The following is a 19466-nucleotide window of genomic DNA, read 5'->3' as shown; positions in this document are numbered from 1 at the left end:
CAAAAGTCAGGAAGTTACGATGAACCTTTATATAAAACACTGATTAGGCCTCAGCGAGAGACTGTGTTCAGTTCTGGGCCCCACACTTTAGGAAGGATGTCAAGGCATTGGAGAGGGTGCAGAGGGAATTGACCAGAATGGTACCAGGAATGAGGGACTTCAGTTATCAGGAGAGGCAGAGAAGTGAGGATTATTCTCCTTGGAGCAGAGGAGGTTAAGAGGAGACTTAATAGAAGTTTGCAAAATTATGAGGGGATTCGATAGGGTGAACAAGGAGAAATTATTTCCACTGGCGGGTGGGTCGGTAACCCGAGGACACCGATTTAAAATAGTTGAAAGAAACAGAGGGGAGGTGAGGAGACTTTTTTTTACACAGTGAGTTGGTCTCTGCTGAAGACCTTTCTTTTCGACTGCGCCTTTGGTCACCTTCCCACCCCTCCCCCTGGCTCCTTCCCGGGATCATAAACTGTAAAGTACTCGAGACGCCGTCCGGCATGGAGGATGCTATATAAATCCAAGTTGTTGTTGTTCGGGTCTGGAATGCATTGCCTGAATTGATGGTGGAAGCCGATTCGATAACAACTTTTAAGAGTAGATAATTATTTGGGGAGGACAATTTTGTAGAGCTATGGGGAGAGAGCGGGGGAGTGGGATTGATTTGGATAGCTCTTTTCAAAGAGCCGTCACAGACATGATGGGCCGAATGTCCTCTTTCTGTGCTTCTGATAGGACACAGGGCCTGGTTTAACTTGGTGGTTAGCAGGTACCAGAAACTCCCTGCGAGCTTCCTTGGGAGCAGCATTGCTCAGTATGAAATGGGTGAGATAATTCTCACCATCTCCCTGCCTATAGCTCTCACACACACTACAACAACAACTTGCACTTATACAGCGCCCTCCACACAGGATCTCAGAACGCTTAACAGTGGTGGAGCCTGACTCTGAGCCGGTGGGAGGGGGGCGATGGCCGTAAGCATGGTTGAACAGGAAAGTTTTCAGGTAGGACTTGAAAGAGGGGAGAGAGGGGGCAAGGCGGAGGAATTGAAGGAGTGTTCCAGAGTTTGGGGCATAGTGGCTGAAAGCATGACTTCCGATGGTGGGGCGGAAGGTATGAGGGACGAGCAGGAGGCCGGTGCCGTTCGAGCGGAGGCGCCGGGTGGTGGATTGGGGAGTGAGGAAGTCAGAGAGGTAGGGAGATGCCAGGGAGTGAATGGATTTCAACACAAGAGCGAGGATCTTGATGTCGATCCATTCAGTGATGGGGAGCCAGTGGAGCCTAACCAGAACTGGTGAGATGTGGGTACAGAGTTTGGTCCGGGTCAGTATGCGGGCGGCAGAGTTTTGAATGAGCTGGATGAACAACCTATCTATGGAGTGATAGTTCCACCAGTTGCAGGTGCAATGCTTGAGCTGCAGCTGGTTACTTCTCTGCAGAACACTCGTTATGGATACCAAACCAAGATACAAGCCCAAAATATGAAAAGCCCAAAATATGAATAGGTTCATGGACCTGGGCTCCAGCATTGGTTTCCAGCAGCTGTCATGACAACCTTCAGAGTTTCCCCATCAGCTAATCAATGGGCATCTGCCTTCAGCATAGTAGCAAACCTTTACAGGGCAGCTTGTGATGTGCCAGCCACTTTGATGTTCTACATTCTTCCATCTAAAATAATGTTACATGGAGACAAGAATTAGATCAAATACGTTTTGTTTTGCAAATAAATGGATATGCTTGATTTCAACTGGTTTGTCCCATTTCTGAACCGATTACAATTAGTGCTCGAAATACTGCAGACATAAACTCCCACTGGAATTTACAGGCAACAGCACTTCTTTAGACCATGTCCCAGATTAACACTCACATTTTGATTGCATTGATAAGCCTGTTTCTTTCTACTCCCACCGCCCCAATCCAATGGAGGCTCTGTTACACTCGGAGCGTGGCGGGGCAGAGACAAAACGGGCGACAAACTCTTCAAACACTTCCAGCCGTTCTCTTTTTTTTAACAAAAAAATCACTATGTTCTGTGCCACAACTTGGAAAATATAACCTTTCCCTTCTCCTCCTCCCCATCTTCTCAGAAAGCATTTCCGCTCCCCATTTTGTAGCCCAGCGACAAACTGCAGGCTGCTCAAAAGCCACGTTCACATCTACACAAAATAAGCAGCGAGTGCCGCCATTTTGTCCTTGGGTTTTTTGGGATTGTTTCTCCCCGGGGCTCTGCGTCCTCTTCCCCTCCCTCGCCTGCGGCCCTGCCCTCCGCCGCCCCTGTGCATCGGGTGTTTCATCTTGGCGTACTGGAGCTCCACCAGGTTCTGGAACACGGGATCGCAGAAGACGCAGCCCGAGTGCTGTGTGGCCTCATCGGGCAGCGGCGTCTTGGTCTTGTTGAAGTCCACGTCCACAATCGCAGCCTCGCAGATCTCACAGGTTTCAGACGACACCTTTACCCTGTGAGCATTTTCGAAGAAGTGGACGACCACGTTGCATTTGTTGCAAGCCATCTTCCACTTGGGACCTGAGGTGGAGTCCAGGACCAACACGCCACTCTCACACTCAACGCACTGCACGATCCCCAGCAGGCTGAGAGAGTGCTGACAGGTTGGATGTGTGCATTCATTACAACCCATCCCTACAACACACAACATAATTAGGCTTTAAACTTCACAAGATCACAAGATCGGTCTGGGTGATGAAGGCCCTTCAACCCATCCAATCTCATCCCTCCAGAACACCCACCCTACCATCTCCCCCATCATAATAATGATAATCCTTGCATTTGATATAGCGCCTTATCACGCCTCCAAGATAAAATGGCCCTTCTCTTTGACCGTGCTTTCGATCACCCTCCTTCTCCCATTGCCCTCACCCTCCCCAATCCCGACCACCAACTTGGGTCCGAAACACTGATTGTCCAGCGCCTTGGGACATCCTCCTGACGTGAAAGGTGCTATACACATGTAATTTTGTTGTTGCTGTTATTATACCGCAAGGTCTTACCTTTCCTCATGTCTCGGAATGGGGGGTGATTGTAGCAATACGGACACAGTGGATAACTCTTGCCTCTGGACCCGGAAGACCAGAGAACCAGCTCAAACTCATCCAGTGGACAACGCAGCTCTTTGTAGAGTTTAATGGTTCCGTTCTGGGGCAGACTGTAAGTCTCATCGCAGTGAGAACAGTGCATTCGACTTGGTTTCGCCTGCGGAAGAATTCAGACACGACAATTTATTTATATGGTATACAGTTTGGAACACGACATGTCAAGTGACTGCCAGGATGGTGGAAGGCGAACTAGATGGACCTTGGACAAAACGCAAAATACTGCAGATGCTGGAAATCTGAAAACAAAAACAGAAGTCACTGGGAACGCTCAGCAGGTCAGGCAGCATCTATAGAGAAAGGAAAATGAGTCAAAGTTTCAGGTCCACGACTCTTCGTCAGAACTGGGTCGTGGATCTGAAAAGTTGACTCACTTTCCTTTCTCCATCGATTCTGCCTGACCTGCTGAGCGCTCTCAGCGACTTCTGTCGATGGACCTTGGTCTTCTTTCGCCAGCAAATTCTTATGTTCTTATAGGAGAGCAATGTTACTCATTGATATAGGAGTAGCCAGCAATGAGAACACCAGAGCACCTCATTCACAGGAGGGTGGACTTCAGGTTCTTCACATCAGGAAAGAAGGAAGAAAGCATTTACATTTCTATAGCACTCACATCATGTTGAAACATGCCAAAACCGTGTGACAATAATTATCATCAAGTGTAATTAATGTTTCTGTTGGCAAATGTGGTAATCATTATGCCTAAGTCCCTCAAACAGCCATTGAAGAAGTAATCAAACCATGTCACTCTTCTCACCTTCTTCCCCCACCTACGATCACTACACTCACCTGTATGTACTTCATGAAACGATGACATTTGCCACAACGGGACAAAGGCTTCCCCGTTTCAGCAATGGGAGAAAACGACACCTCCATTAATTCATCCATACCTGTGGAAAACAATGGAACTGAGCAAAGCAGTGACAGAACGGAGCCCTCTCAAACCAACAGCGAGAGATATCCCCTCATATTAAGCTGAATGGGAATGTTTCATAGTAGCTCTTTACTACTTTATAGATTCATTGGGAAAGTTGTTTTGTGCTATGAAACCACATGTCTTTCTTTCTATAGGAGCTATCCGCACCAAATAATGTGAACCTCAAACATCTTGAAATTCTATTTGTGATGTAACGTGTCTCCTTCCTGAGCCGAGAATACCTCTAACAGTTGAGGAAATAATAACCTTGTTCTGATGAAAGGTCATCGATCTGAAACGTTAACTCAACTTTCCTCACTCCATGGATGCTGCCTGACCTGCTGAATGTTCCCAGAGACTTCTGATTTTATTTCAGGGAAATAATTTCCTGACGAATTCCCTCAGCTGCATGTATGATATTAAAAGGTCCCCTCCATTGGCAAACATCAGTCTCTGTCTCCCATGGCCAAATCCACCATTACTGGGAGAGGCGATAATGTAAGACTTAATATTAGGCATGGTAATAGGAAAACCAGCGGGAATAGTGAAAACCAGGAAAATCTCTGTTGCCTTGAAAGGAACTCTGCTGTGCTCCAGTGAATGACTATCGGATGAATGATTGCACCTCCTTAATAAGGACGTACACCTAGAATAGATCAGAGGTTCTGCAGACCTTTCTTTGAAAGGTTTATTTAAATTCTTCAGTGCCTCTCTCCTCAGCCCCACTCCCTCTACAAATTTTACGCTTTGTCTATAGCATAAGGCCAAAGGTTTTTGCCAACAAAACACACAAGTCACTTTAAAGTATGTCCTATCAGGTACTTTGGGATGTCCTCCTGATGTGAAAGGCACTATATCAAACGTAAAGATTATTATTATTATAAAAGACAATAAGGAGACATCAGTGCTCCAGGTGAGTGGACCTTGAGATTGAGCCCACATTAAAGAGCTTAACATTTGTGCTCAAACACAGTCAAAATTTATGAGGTCAGATACAAAGACACTCTGTAAACCAAAAGGTTATTTGCCCATGTGGTCACTGGCCACCAGACAGAGGACAGGAAGCTGTGGGATCACGTGGGCTTGCGTTGGCGCGTGCTGGGAGAGTTGGGCCGGTGGGAAGCTACAAATGGGATCACAGAATTTTTTTAATAAATGTTTTGGATTCAGGCCTAGACCTTGGTTCCAATCCATGATACCTGGAATCCAGCCGTTTACTCTAAACTATTTAAACCACTTCATCTCAGGGCATAATCTTAAAATTAGAGCCAGACCATTTAGGAGTGAAATCCGGAGCCAGTTTTTCGTCCAAAGGGTAGTGGAAATCTGGAACTCTCTCCCCCAAAAGGCTGTGGATGCTGGATCCATTCATATTTTCAAGACGGTCAGGGTAATTGGACTTGAGGTACAGATCAGCCACGATCTTATAGAATGGCGGAACAGGCTCGAGGGGCTGAATAGCCTCCTCCTGTTTCTATGTTTCTAGTTGAACACATGAATACAGGTTATACTGTAAGATGAATATATTCAGCCTTACCTGCTATAGAGTCTACAAAATAATGGAACTTCCTCTTGAAAATATTCAGGGCATGTTCCAGGACCTGGGAGAAATCCACCTTGCCCATAGCAATCAGGCTCAGCTGCTTCTCAACAGCACTGCGGATGGTGGGAAGCACCAGTTCTTGGTCTGTGAAACATAAGCACAACAAACGTTCTTCACAGTGCTTCACAGATTGCTTTGGGTTTCTTTTAAATTCTCCCGCACTCCCACTGTCGTCTGACCTTGACAGGTTCAGCTAACTCAACAGATAGACCCTGTCAATATCATACTAACATTTAGCCACTAGATGTAACACTTAGCATATGCAATAACCTATTTACAAAGCATTCAGAGACACATGATCACTGCATCAATCTTCTGCTCCTCATCTCCATCCCCATGCGTCTCTAAATTTGGTAGGAAAGCAAGACTAAGTTCCTGATTTGACCAGTTAGCCTATATTGCAAGTTGTTGTTGTTTCCCCACAGTTTTACTTACCGATTTTGTAATAACCATGAACAAGGACGATGCCAAGGTTGGTAGGTTTCAGCCTGCGACCACTCTCGACAGTCACATAATTGCGTTGGCAAACATTATTGATATGTACGGGGATACTGGCATCCGTTCCTAGGCACGACAGAGAAAAGAATAATATTAGCCCCTTCAGGACTACTCACAGCAAATTTTAAAACCGCCCCATTACATCCCATATTGATGAACGTTAAAGTGAATGCACTCATTTCCATCTATTTATGGGTTCTTATTTATTGTTAATAATAATTATCCTTGCATTTTATTTTGAGCCTCTTCACATCATTGAGACGTCAATGACGTCTCAAAGTGCTTCACAGAATATAGTATAAAGTGAATTGACTGGACATTTTACGGACGAAACAAAAATTTTTAAAATAATTTTTTAAAATTGTTCCAAGTTAGGAGCCATTGCTGCCATTGTTGCTTACATTTGATATAGCGCATTATCACGTTTTCCAGACACCTCAAAGCACGTCACAGAATCTACTGTAAAATGAATTTACTGTATATTTTGTGGGCGAAATGTGGGTGAAAGGGAAAAACTCAGACTGGGAACCTTCACGGTAACTATTATATCCTGGGGTCCTTCATGTTATTGATTGCACCCAATGGAGTCCATTGCACCTGAAATACACGCTCCATCCATTTTACTAAAAAAGCTAAAATCCCTGCCAAAAATGGGTGATAATTGGGAGATATCCTTACCAATGCCGTGCTTTTCCATCAGGGTTATCAGTTCCGCTTCGGTGAGGTAGTCAGGTGGATGTGTCTGTTTCTCCAACAACTTAATCTCATCCATAGTAAACACATCCCCTCGCGCACACACTGGAAGTATTTCTTCCTCCATGTTCTGCCATGGCATTACCAGAGTGTAACCTGGAATTTAGAGGAAGAATGTCAAAACACAGAGATAACTCCTCTTGTTACTCATTCCCACACACATGCAGCTCAAACTATTCTGTTCCACAACCCTGCTCCACATCCTCACACACACACACATACAATCACAATGCCTCCTGTAATATTAATGCTATTTTAAATCTTTAATCCACCAAAATACATTCAATAGCAATGAAGTGTGAAAGAACTGAAGCAGCCCAACAGCTGAAACAACAAACCCATGTGCTGCAAACATTACTGACAGAGACAGAGCACCGACATGCTCAGAAATAGAAATAATCCTAAAAGACAAAATACTGCAGATGCTGCAAATCTGAAATAAAAACAGAAGTCGCTGAGAACACACAGCAAGTCAGGCAGCATCTATGGAGAGAGGGAAAGTGAGTTAAACTCATTTTCCTCTCTCCATAGATGCTGTCTGACCTGCTGCGTGTTCCCAGTGACTTCTAGTTTTTAATGACAGAAACAAATCATCCCAATCTTACCAGGTGAAATCAGAGTTTTCCCTGAGCATGTGAAATGTTCCTCGTTCAGGCAGAATGAGATGGTGGTTTGGAGGTACTTGCAGTCGGGGCTAATTGTGGCAATGAAGTGCCTGGTGATGTATTCGTACAGTCTCCAGCCATCGCTACCTGAAACAGCGGCAAAATATAACCATCACATCCCGCCCATCCCAGAACGATCAAACCACTCAGGCCCATCTGACCAGATACTAACACAATCCTGCCAAAACCCATTACTCTGAATAATAATAGTCCTTGCATTTGATATGCTCTAATGGCCTCCTCTTCTACCGTGCCTTCGGTCACCCTCCTATCCTTCCCCACCCTCAGCCCTCCTGATCCCAACCACCAGCTCGGGTTTGGATCCCTGACTGTCCTGCGCCTTGGGACGTCCTCCTGATGTGAAAGGCGCTGTACGAATGTAATTTGTTTTTGTTGTTCTTCATCTTAATAAGATTCAAACCATTTGTTTCTGAGTGAGCTTTAGATGGTGGTTGATTTTCTATAGAGCACAAGACTCTCCTCTCCACCACCAACAAATTGCATTTATATCCCACCCTTCACGCTGGATGGCGTCTCGGCAGCACTTAAACACTGTTACTGCTGCACATTGGAGACCCAGGCAAGTACCTAATTCACTCTCTGACGCCGAGCGCATGGGTGTGATGGGAGGGTGGTCACCAACGTCCTGGCCTTTCCGGGGCCGATTGATGCCATCAGTGAGCAATGCCTTCACCTGGAGAAAAATAATCATTTGATTTCAATCAGTGCCACGCGACAGATATCACACCTTTATCATTCTTATCTTTATGATTTACCATTTTAATTCGGCAAAATAAAAAGCTTATTTGCAGAAACAAATAATAACAATAATCCTTGCATTTGATATAGCGCCTGATCACGTCATTGAGACGTCTCAAAGCGCTTCACAGGATATACTGTAAAGTGGTTTGACTGTATTTTGTGAGCGAAACGCAGCAGTCAATTTTACACCACAGGGTCCCACGAACAGTTATGGATTGATTTTTTTTAATGGATTATCACCCCCAGTAAGCGATAATAATCTTAAGAATTTGTGTGAAAAAAGGTGTAGGATCATAAATTTGCTTTGTCCTTTCAAGACCAAAAGAAATTCCAGTCTCTATTGCATCCTTTTTTTAAGCCCACCACTTTAGAATGGACTAGACTTTGCGGAGAATCTGCTATCAGGTGTAGTCTGCAAACACGGAGCTGCATTTTAAGGATTGACAACGGTTCAATTGTTGGGTAATAAGCACCAGAAGGCAGACAGGCCCCATGAGCGCAATTACTGACTGTCCTTCTCTGTGTCAGAAGCCCAAACAATCTTAAAATAATCCTTTAAAGGAAACAGCTCATTTACTGACCACGTCACTCCAGAAGGGGTTGTTGGCCTGCTGCCGCAGTGTGCCTTTCAGGTCGAAGGACTCGGGATATTGGGTAGTCTCTGTTCGGGGGTAGCTGATGTAGCCCTGGGTGTAGAGTTTCTCAGCTATTTGCATTGTGTGCTGTGGGCCCATCCCTGCTCAGAAAGAAGGGAAGAGTTAATGACAACATAGCACCTACTGCACGTCTGACGGAAGCAACAACAACAACTTGAATTTATATAGTGCCCTTCACACGGGGCATCCCAGAGCGCGTCAATCATAGTGGCGGCTAAATCACTCAGTTCACAAGAGTAAGCCACAGCTCCCTCCAATAGTAACGCCTGGAAGCAAAGTGTGCAGGATATCACACCTCTACATTGCAATCCGCAGCCTTGCCTTGCTCCAGAGTTGGGAGGGCTTTGGATGAAAGCGAATCGAGTCAGCATGCCTCAAGAACAAAGATGAATCGCTAATGCTGGCCAAGGTGGACCAGTGCCGCAGACAGGAGGAAAAAGGCAAAATTCAAAATGTATAAATATTCCTACAAATAATTCCTGTGAAAATGAAAATAAATTGAGATTTTTTTCCCAGAAAAGCAGCATAAAATGCCTCTCTGCATATAACTGGTTCAAGGCATCTTTTCTGTCCTGCTGTTGAAATTACAGAAATATCATCTGTGGATGCAAGGTTCATTCATGTAGTTACAAGACAGTCCCAGATTTTATTAATTACATTTGAGAATCAGGGAAGAGACTTCGGAATTTTCTGATTTATTTTTACTTTTGCCTTTGTTTCTCCTGTTATACTAATACCCTTTCACAGAAACACCTCGCAGAGACTGCAATGAACACATACAAACACACATAATGGTGCAACGTCCATGCAAAGTCTGAGCCTTAAAGCACCAGTTAGTTTGGGGGGAATCTCACGACTAATCACATAGGGAAACTGAAGTATCAATCAGAGTGCAACCACTCAGTCACCCAGGTCTCTCCAGTGCCAAGAGAACCAAATCCAAAATGAAATGTTCTTTAACCTTAGAAATAATAGCAATAATGCTTCAATAACAACAACAAATTGCATTTATGTAGCATCTTTCACATCGGAAGGATATATACATATGATATAGAGTCTTTTTGTGTTGTTAGGATATCTCAAGGAGCTTCACTTAATTATTGTGTTCTGAGATGCTACCCTGCGTGAGGGGCAATATATATATTATATATATGTAAGTTGTTATTGTAACGTGTAGTAGAATTCTGGCAACCAATTTTCCACTGAAACGTCCTCCAAACAGTCATTAAGTGGATAACCAATTTCATTTGGGGGATTGTTGGCCAGGACACAGGGAGAAACTGCCTTCTCTTGACATTGGATCTTTTAACGTCCACCTGAACAGGCAGATGGGTTCTCAATTTAACACCTCATCTGAAGAATGGCACCTTGCAGTGCACCCCCAGCACTGCACTGAAGTGTCAGCCTAGACCATGAGCTCAAAGTCCCAACATGGAGCTTGAACTCAATCTTCTGACTCAAAGGTGAGGAGCGCTACCAACTGGATCAGTAAATACAAGCGCATTTACCACATTTATCCAAGAAAGCACAGACGTCTTACTGCAGCAAATACAATCCCCAAGTAATAAGAATGTATTGAATGTATAGTCTCCAGCATACCCAGAGCAGAGCTGGCTACTCGCAGCATCTCCACAGTGTTCAGGGCCTGTGGTCTCTGCTTCACCTTCTCCTTTTTACTCACACACTCCACCTACAACAAAAGTGAAATAAATAAGATTCAGATTTTGGAAGTCTTACAGTTATCGGTTTCTCCCCTCCCTCATAAACATGTTCGAAAACATGTCAGATATTTTGACTGGAATAGGAAATTCTGTGGGTTTATAATATATAATAAAAATAATAATCCTTCCATTTGATCTAGCGCCTTATCAGGTCGACGAGACGTCTCAAAGCACTTCACAGGATACACTGTAAAGTGTAGTGACTGTATATTTTGTGGGTGAAACGCAGCAGCCAATTGCGCACAACACCAAAGTCTCTTGCAGGTCTGTCAGAACCTGCAGGTTTTGTATTGCTGTAATCCTACAATAGAGACGGGTAACTTTGCAATGAGCAGATGTGTGTGTGTGTGAGGTGGTTCCAAGCTTTGTGCTCTGTCTCACTCTCCTCTCTCTCTCTCTCACACAAGCTAAGAGGTTCTCAAGACATCTCATTATAGAAACGTAGGAACAGGAGTAGGTCATTCAGCCCCTTGAGCCTGTTCCGCCATTCTATAAGATCTTGATTGATCTGTATCTCAAGTTCAATAACCTGCCCTTGCCCCATATCCCTTAATATCGACTTTACAATTATCTATTTACCTCAGTATTATATATTATCTCAGTAAATGGTCCATCTTCTCCCTCACTCTATAAATAGGGGGTTATAGCCTTCCTGTCTCTCAGTAACCTGCTTACCTTAGTCTCTCTTGCAGTTTTTGTCATATTTAGATACATCTGCGCAACTTCTCGGTCAAACACTCGGACTCTATCCCAGTCCAAGATGATGGAATTTCCCTCAGAATCACTGACCTGGATGAAAACAACAAGACATTCACAGTGAATTGCTAAGATGTTCGACCTTAACCTGCAGAAATATCCATCTCAAAGGATTGAACATAGATCCTCTGACAAATCCATAAAGTACTGAATTCTAGTTCATTATTAATGTCCTATAGAGGCCAGTATTAATAGTCCATAAGCATATTAGTCTGGCAAGCATGAGAGTTCAGCAAACGTCTAGAAATACAAACCTTTGCTTGCAGCACCCAGTAGGCTTCTGGCTTAAAAGACTGGATTTTGTCATGTCTCTCCACACAAAAGCCGAGGGTTGGGGTTTGACAAGGTCCAAATGATATGAGGGAGCTGTCCAAATTACCATATTTACCCTGGAAGTACTTAGTCTGAAACCTGTGAAAAACACAACACGCAGAAAAAAGGCATTCAATTTTTGGGAAGAAAGTTGTCCTGTCCTGTACGATCATCTTTACCTTCAAATAAACTATTCCCCCTTTACTGGCCGTAAGAAATTTGAAGAGACAACACCCTTTCAACAAATTTTTTGACATAACGCCTCGTATAATAATCCTTGCATTTGAAACATCAGTGCCTTATCACGTCACCGAGATGTCTCAAAGCGCTTCACACAGGCTTTACTGTTAAATGAGTAGTGACTTTGTAGGCAGGCAATTTGCATCCACCCAGACTGTGAGCTCAAAGTCCTATCATGTAGCTTGAACCCACAATCTTCCAACTCATTAATCCTTACCCGGAGTTGGAGTTTACCAACTGTTTTAGCTAAAACTAAAGCAGCCAGTAAAATGGGTTCCAAGCAAGAGCATGGCAGTGAAGTGGAGTGCAGTCTCTTGATAAGTTCTATGGATTTGTTTCAACAACAACTTGCATTTAAATAGTGCCCTTCACGCGGGGTAGCGTCCCGGAGTGTTTGATGGCGGCGGAGTCTGACCCCGAGCCTGGGGGAGAGGGAGGGGACCGCAAGCACTATCAAAAAGGAAAGCCTTTAGGCGGAATTTGAAAGTGGAGAGGGAGGTGGCAAAGGCGGAGGGATTGAGGGAAAGAGTTCCAGAGTTTTGGGGCGTAGCGGTTGAAGGCATGGCCACCGATGGTGGAGCAGAGGGGACGAAGGACAAACAGGAGGCTGGAGCCAGCCAAAGAGTCAGTGGGTGGTGGAATGGGGGGGAGGGGGGAAGGGTTAAGCAAATAGGATGGGTAGGGAGGTGCGGTTTCCAGGTGCTGTACTGATAAGGCAGACTCCACAGTTTTCCTGTACCTTGTAAAAGCACATCCCACTCGCAGGTCCAGCTCCTGACGTGCATCCACTGACAGAGCCTCATTGCGGTTTGGCTCTCCCAGTCGGTTCATGGCGTTGTTGATGTCGGTGTCTGTTATAGCACTGAATTTTGCCCGGTAAACAGTCCTCTCGTTCCCACGAGAAACATTCATTACTGGTTGAACAACATCGAGGACCTGAATGAGTACAAAAGGAATAACTGAACCACCTAAACTAAACCCCACTCTTGTGTTCATACTGCAGGATAAATTAAGTTTGCAGTTAGTTATTTCACAAACATAATACACGTTATTCTGAAGTTGCAATTGTTTTTCCCTTCAGTAATGAAATCTGAAAACACAAATTTCCGCTACAATGACATGAACTGGTTTGGTAACTGTGGGGAGCACCTCATTCACTACTAATTCATGTTGGGAGACCTCCAACGTACCTTAATCCTAGCTCAGAAAAGCACTTTCTGCTGCAACAGTTCCTTACCTCCATTTCTAAGGAAGCAGCTCCAACATGTACAGCTGCTCCAACAGCAACAACTTGCATTTATATAGCTCCCCCTATGAAGGATAGCGTCCCAGAGCGCTTGACAGTGGCGGAGCACGACGCCGAGCCGGGGGGAGTGGGAGGTGACGTAGGCATGGTCGAAGAGGAAGGTCTTCAGGCACGACTGAAGATGGGGAAGGAAGGTTTTATCCTTGGGAAATAGCTTGAGGTTAAACTAAACTAGTTTCAATTACACTAAATAAAAGTAGGAGCTGGTCTGAGGTAGATTTAAAACCAGGTATTAGTATTCAGTCTACGCTTTTACCTCACAGTCTGCAGGTTATCCAATACTGTAGTTGAATCCATGCGCTTGAAAACTGGCATCAGTGAAAGGGGTTCCTTGTTGTGAGGAGCTGCAGCTGATGAGAAACACTACCAGACGGGCCAGGTTCTACAATGAAGCACTCCCAAAGCTGCTGCATTTTTTCATTCAAACCTTATTGACTCTGCGAGTGACAGAACATTACCTCAAAGCAGATATTTTCACCTTCCTTGTCGCAATCCAGCCACAGCACAATGTAGTCGATGCCTCTCCCCTCTACCTGCACAAGGTAGACACATCGGAGAACATCAATCACATCACTCAGTCACATTTATAATTTGGTCACTCAATCCACGACTGTTTGTGAGACACTGCTGTGCACAATTGGCTGCCGCATATTGCCCACAAAATATACAGTCAATTCACTTTACGGTGTATAAGACTTTAGTTTTTATTTCAGATTTCCACAATTTGCAGTTTTTTTTTTCACCCTGTGTTCAGTTTGGCGCTGGCTGATTACTGCTTGGGAGGAGGTAAACAGGGACTCCTTGGAGTTGAACTGGCTCCAACATGTCGCGCATGGCAATGTCTCGGGTCCGTAAACCTTGGCTATTGTCAGCCATGAGCATCTATTACTCTCCAGAATTAGGTAAGCAGGGTGCGTTCCTCCAAGGAGAGAGTGTGCATTCCATTCCAGACGTAGGGAAGTTTCCATGTTTAGGTGCCAAAAATGGAAGTCTCAGTCTGGTTCAGACACTCTTAAGCCAGTAATGAGTTTCCACATGTGTCACATGGCTGTCCAAATAGATCAATAAAAGAAATTGGGCTGTTAAGGACTGTACCTGTAGAAATCTGACCATGTTGAGTTTTGGGTTAGCTTCTTTCTTCTCTGTTGGTGCTTTGCTGAAAAGTTCTGCTGGATCAACCTTGTCCCAATTATTATATTTGCCTGAAAACAAAGACAAAGTGTTTAGCTTTTTCCCTTCTTTAAGGAACATGTGATAGTAGACTTAACAGCATATAAACAAAAAAAAGGCCATTCAGCTTCACCGGTTGTAGAGTCCTGTGTAGAGCACTCGCCTCGCAAGTGAGAGACCTGGGTTCGATTTCTGACAGGGCGAAATGTTGAGCAAGTTTCTTTAATCCACAAGCCTCTGTTTACCTAGGAACCCGGTTGTTAGTCGATTGGCGGATCGCTTTTCCGGGCGTAATAATTGCTTCAAAAAAAATAATTATTTGGTCACTCAATCCACGAATGATTGTGGGACACTGCTGTGCACAATGGCTTCCGCATTTCGCCTACAAAATATCAGTCAATTCACTTTACAGTATATCAAATGCAAGGATTATTCTTAATATTATTAATCATCGTTTTCTGCACTACCCCCAACAAAAAAAATCCCACCACTCTTTTTTTGCTGAATTAACTTATGCTTCAACTACCTCAGACTTAGTCTCATTCTATTTCATACCACAACAAACCTAAACATGATGTGCACATTCCTTAAGACTGCCTAGTTCACTCACTGAACTTGATAGAAAATCAAGTAAATTTATTTTTTTACATTCTATGCCCACCTTATACTAAAGTTGCATCAAATCATCACAAATAGCTTCCCTGATTATAGCTAATGAAACCCTGTGTAAAACTGAGGCCCCGAGGCTCTGGAACTTCCTTCCTCACTCCCTTCGTCTCGCTCCCTCCCTTCCCATTTTCAGGTCTCTGCTGAAGACCTTTCATTTCGACCGTGCCTTTGGTCACCGTCCCCCCCCTCCCCCCGGCTCGGCCCCGGGATCCAAAACTGTAAAGCGCTCTGAAACGCCGTCCGGCGTGGAGGGCGCTATATAAATCCAAGTTGTTGTTGTTGGTAGTACTGTTTAGATGAACTGTTTGTGATATCCTGAATGTTTCGTTGGCTGCAAACTGCAAACATTCAGATCATTCACCATAAGCACAGGCCTGTAACTCATGGGAAAGTGCAATAAAATAATATTGTCATTATAATCATAATAATCCTTGCATTTGATATAGCACCTTATCACATCTTTGAGACATCTCAAAACACTTCACAGGATATACTGTAAAGTGAATTGACTGTATTTTGTGGGAGAAACGCCGCAGCCAATTATGCACAGCAGCGTCCCACAAATAGTCGTGGATTGAGTGACTAATTTATTATTTTTTGTTGTTATGTTATTTGTTATGTTATTTGCACTTACAAGTTCATATTTACATTTTAATGTAATAATCTACCACAACACAGAACCATGCGACAATTATATCTTCAAAATTGAATTTATCTTTTTAACAGACTAATTTTAGATGGTTCTTCTTTGTAGAAGTTTGCAGCTCTAAACATATGTCTACTAGTCTAACACATTAAACTAACATTCCCTCTGCTCTCACAAACCAAACCAAGAGAAGCATCACATACCTATGAAATCTAGAGTCATGACATGACCGCAGACTGAAGTCACCTTGAAATGAACACTTTGCCCTTGGAATGTGCCAGTGTGCTCATGCACAGAGCACGCGCCATTCAACCCCTTCCGCGAAGACATGTTACCTAGAAGGCAGACAGACAGCAAGCATTGGTCATTTCAGCACGTATCTGCAACAAGGGATTTTTGGAGCCTTTGAGATATTAACTATCAGTCATAAAACCTTCATATTCATATATTCAATAAAAGTTAGATAAGTTAATAGTTAATACACCAGGTTTATAGTATCCATTAGCTGGAAGGCACTAATACTTTAAATGCTCTGACTGCACAGTACAACTTCAGCCAATTTGGGCAGCAGCAAAAAAATCATATTAATCCTTGCATTTGATAGGCGCTATCTCAAAACCAAGGATTATTATTATTCTGAAACTAGAAATTATCCAGATTACTGTAGCATTTTTTATGGTCAGCTGGGTGTCATCATAGTTAGAAGTACCCAAATAAGATACAGTTCCATATATTTATGCCACCAATGCATGGAGATTTCCCTGTGAGTGGAGGGACATATTCCACTTAACTAATGCCGGAATGCATTTATTAGGCAATTGACTGGTGAGAGGCAAGGCTCAAGGACCCCAGTGTTTGTGTGTGTTGGGGTATAGCTACAGATTAACCAGCTAAAACCATACAGCTTGTAAAGGACAGCACTGCCCGCCCATCTTCTTGCTGCCTGTCCAGCTAGGACCACTGTACCCAACGGGCCTTTGGCTTGCTGAGTTAACAAGAGCTGAATGGGAAGAATCCAATGGTATGCTTATCAGAAGGGAGAATGCTGCCAACTGGGCCACACTAATGATTGAGACTGCCACAGAAGATTAACCCAATTTCACCATTCCATTGTGAAGAACATTATCTTGGAGTCAATTCAGCTCCGAGGATTACTGCAGGAGATGGTTCAGGTGTCTAATATTGAATTCATAAGGTCAGATACTATGTCCATAAGCATTTGCATTGCAACACACATGGGACAGCAGAAACAGATTATGCTTTCACTACATACTACACATTCCATTGGTACAAACGATCCCAGTTATTTGCTAAGTTCAAATGAATTGGTTGCCCATCCCATTATGTTTTATGGGTCATTGCTGGCACAGATTAGCTGCCACGTTTACTTGTAATATGTCACTTCACTTCCAATCAATAATAGTTTGTAAAATGCCTCAAGACTTTTTTTTACGCACACACACACACGCGCGCACGAAAGCACTGTATAAATCCTAGTTATTATCATTAAAATCAGTGACTTGAATATCCCTAGCTCCTATACCACTAGTTTAGAACGTTCCACCATGTCCACTCTGGGCTGTGACATGGTGGACATTGGCTTGCTCAGTCAGTCAGTCGGAGGGTCGAGCTCTTAATCTGTGCAAAACACAAAATACTGCAGATGCTGGAAATCTGAAACAATTCCGACGAAGGCTCGTGGACCCGAAACGCTGACTCCCTTTCCTTTCTCCAGAGATGCTGCCCTGACCCGCCGAGCGATCCCAGCTCTCTCTGTTTTCTGCTTCTCTAACCGGCTCCGGCCTTTACCATCGGGACAACCTTTCCGTGGAAAGTCGCCCTCATTGGCTTCACATCTCTAAGCTGAGAGGGTGAGCTTTCCATCTCCCTGCCCCCACCCACCCCCTGCCCCCCCCACCCACCCACCCCCTGCCCCCCCCCACCCACCCACCCCCTGCCCCCCCACCCACCCACCCCCTGCCCTCCCCACCCACCCACCCCTGCCCCCACCCCCTGCCCCCCACCACCTCTGCCCTCCCCCATCCCGACCCTCAGCTCGGGTCCGAAACTCTTGTCTGTGCAGCGCCTTGGGACATCCTCCCGACGTGAAAGGCACTTTACAGGTGTAAGTTTGTTGTTGTTGTTGTTGAGCACAGACTCAGTCGGTGTGACGTACCCCGCGAAAGGATCTTGGCGATGGAATGAGCCAAAGAGGGCTTCTCGGCCACCATCAGCACCGTCTTCATCCTGCCGGCCTCTCCGTGCCCACGGCCCGCGGCTCCCAGTGAAGCGCCTCCGGCCTCACACACACACACACTCACTCCCGCCCACCGTTGCCCGGTAACCTCAGGGCGCCGCCATGACACTTCAGTCGCTTCCTGTCACGCGGTCCATCACTTCCGGCCGTTCCTCGCGCGCACCCCCCCCGCAAGGAGAGGCGGGGCCGGGGCGGGGCGGGGCCTGCAGTGCCAGGACCGTTCCCATGGTAACAGGTGATGGTGGAGCTATTTTTCGGGGGGAGGTCAGTCTGGTGTTTGACACACACACACACACTGTGGAGCGAGTCCTCAGTGGTTAGAGCCCTCACCTCGTAAGCCAGAGGCCCCGGGGGGTCAGGGCGAGACGTTAGCCAAGTCTCCTGACCCCACACGCACACACACAGCACACACAACACACAACACACACGCGCACACAGCACACACAACACACGCGCACACAGCACACACAACACACGCGCACACACAGCACACACAACACACAACACACACGCGCACACAGCACACACAACACACGCGCACACAGCACACACAACACACGCGCACACAACACACGCGCACACAGCACACAACACACGCGCACACAGCACACACAACACACACACAACACACAGCACATACAACACACACGCGCACACAACACACGCACGCACAACACGCACACACAACACACACGCGCACACAGCACACACAACACACACGCACACACAACACACGCACAACACGCACACAGCACACAACACACACGCGCACACAGCACACAACACACAGCACACACAACACACACGCGCACACAGCACACACAACACACACACAACACATGCACGCACAACACGCACACAGCACACAACACACACGCGCACAGCACACACAACACACACGCGCACACAACACACGCGCACACACGCACACAGCACACACAACACGCACACAGCACACACAACACACACGCGCACACAACACACACACGCACACAACACACACGCGCACACAGCACGCAACACAACACACGCGCACACAGCACACACAACACGCGCACACAGCACACACAACACACGCGCACACAGCACACACAACACACAGCACACACAACACGCACACAGCACACACAACACACGCGCACACAACACGCACGCAACACACACGCAACACACAAGCATACACACGACGCACACGATTACACACGCACGCACCACACACACGCGCACGCACCACACACACGCACGCGCCTCTGTTTACCTCACGGTAAGTAGGTTGTCTGTCGATCGGCGGATGGCTTTTCCTGGGGGTAATAATCCCATCAAAAAAAATATATGTATTAAAAAAGTAATAATCACTTCAATCCGCGACTGTTTGTGGGACGGTGCTGTGCGCAATCGGCTGCCGCGTTTCGCCCACAAGATATACAGTCAATT

The 19466-nt window shown here is 45.4% G+C and overlaps 1 protein-coding gene across 1 annotated transcript; it reads right to left on the bottom strand.

Moving 5' to 3' along the window:
• Positions 1 to 1690: 1690 nt before the first annotated feature.
• Positions 1691 to 18196, bottom strand: top3b (DNA topoisomerase III beta). Its single transcript, XM_007908732.2, has 17 exons — positions 17952 to 18196; positions 15979 to 16110; positions 14386 to 14492; positions 13749 to 13823; positions 12724 to 12920; positions 11687 to 11843; positions 11352 to 11465; positions 10555 to 10645; positions 8881 to 9035; positions 8126 to 8231; positions 7478 to 7624; positions 6798 to 6968; positions 6057 to 6185; positions 5556 to 5705; positions 3892 to 3992; positions 3001 to 3202; positions 1691 to 2632 (listed from the first exon to the last, which is right to left on the bottom strand). The coding sequence occupies exons 1-17, from the start codon at positions 18019 to 18021 to the stop codon at positions 2151 to 2153; spliced, it is 2586 nt and encodes an 861-aa protein (XP_007906923.1). The 5' UTR covers positions 18022 to 18196; the 3' UTR covers positions 1691 to 2150.
• Positions 18197 to 19466: the final 1270 nt, after the last annotated feature.

Source organism: Callorhinchus milii, unplaced genomic scaffold (genome assembly GCF_018977255.1).
Source record: "Callorhinchus milii isolate IMCB2004 unplaced genomic scaffold, IMCB_Cmil_1.0 Scaffold8, whole genome shotgun sequence".
NCBI classification, from domain to species: Eukaryota; Metazoa; Chordata; class Chondrichthyes; order Chimaeriformes; family Callorhinchidae; genus Callorhinchus; species Callorhinchus milii.
Note: the sequence above shows the minus strand (reverse complement) of the source record. Positions and strands in the feature narration are given on the sequence as shown.

Bases quoted from the DNA above. Each gene is read 5' to 3' on its own strand.
- top3b (XM_007908732.2), bottom strand. From the start codon at position 18,021: ATGAAGACGGTGCTGATGGTGGCCGAGAAGCCCTCTTTGGCTCATTCC. The intron at 16,111-17,951 runs GTACGTCACACC...TCTGCCTTCTAG, and splicing joins CGCCAAGATCCTTTCGCGGG to GTAACATGTCTTCGCGGAAG. The intron at 6,186-6,797 runs GTAAGGATATCT...TGTCGTGCCTAG, and splicing joins GATGGAAAAGCACGGCATTG to GAACGGATGCCAGTATCCCC.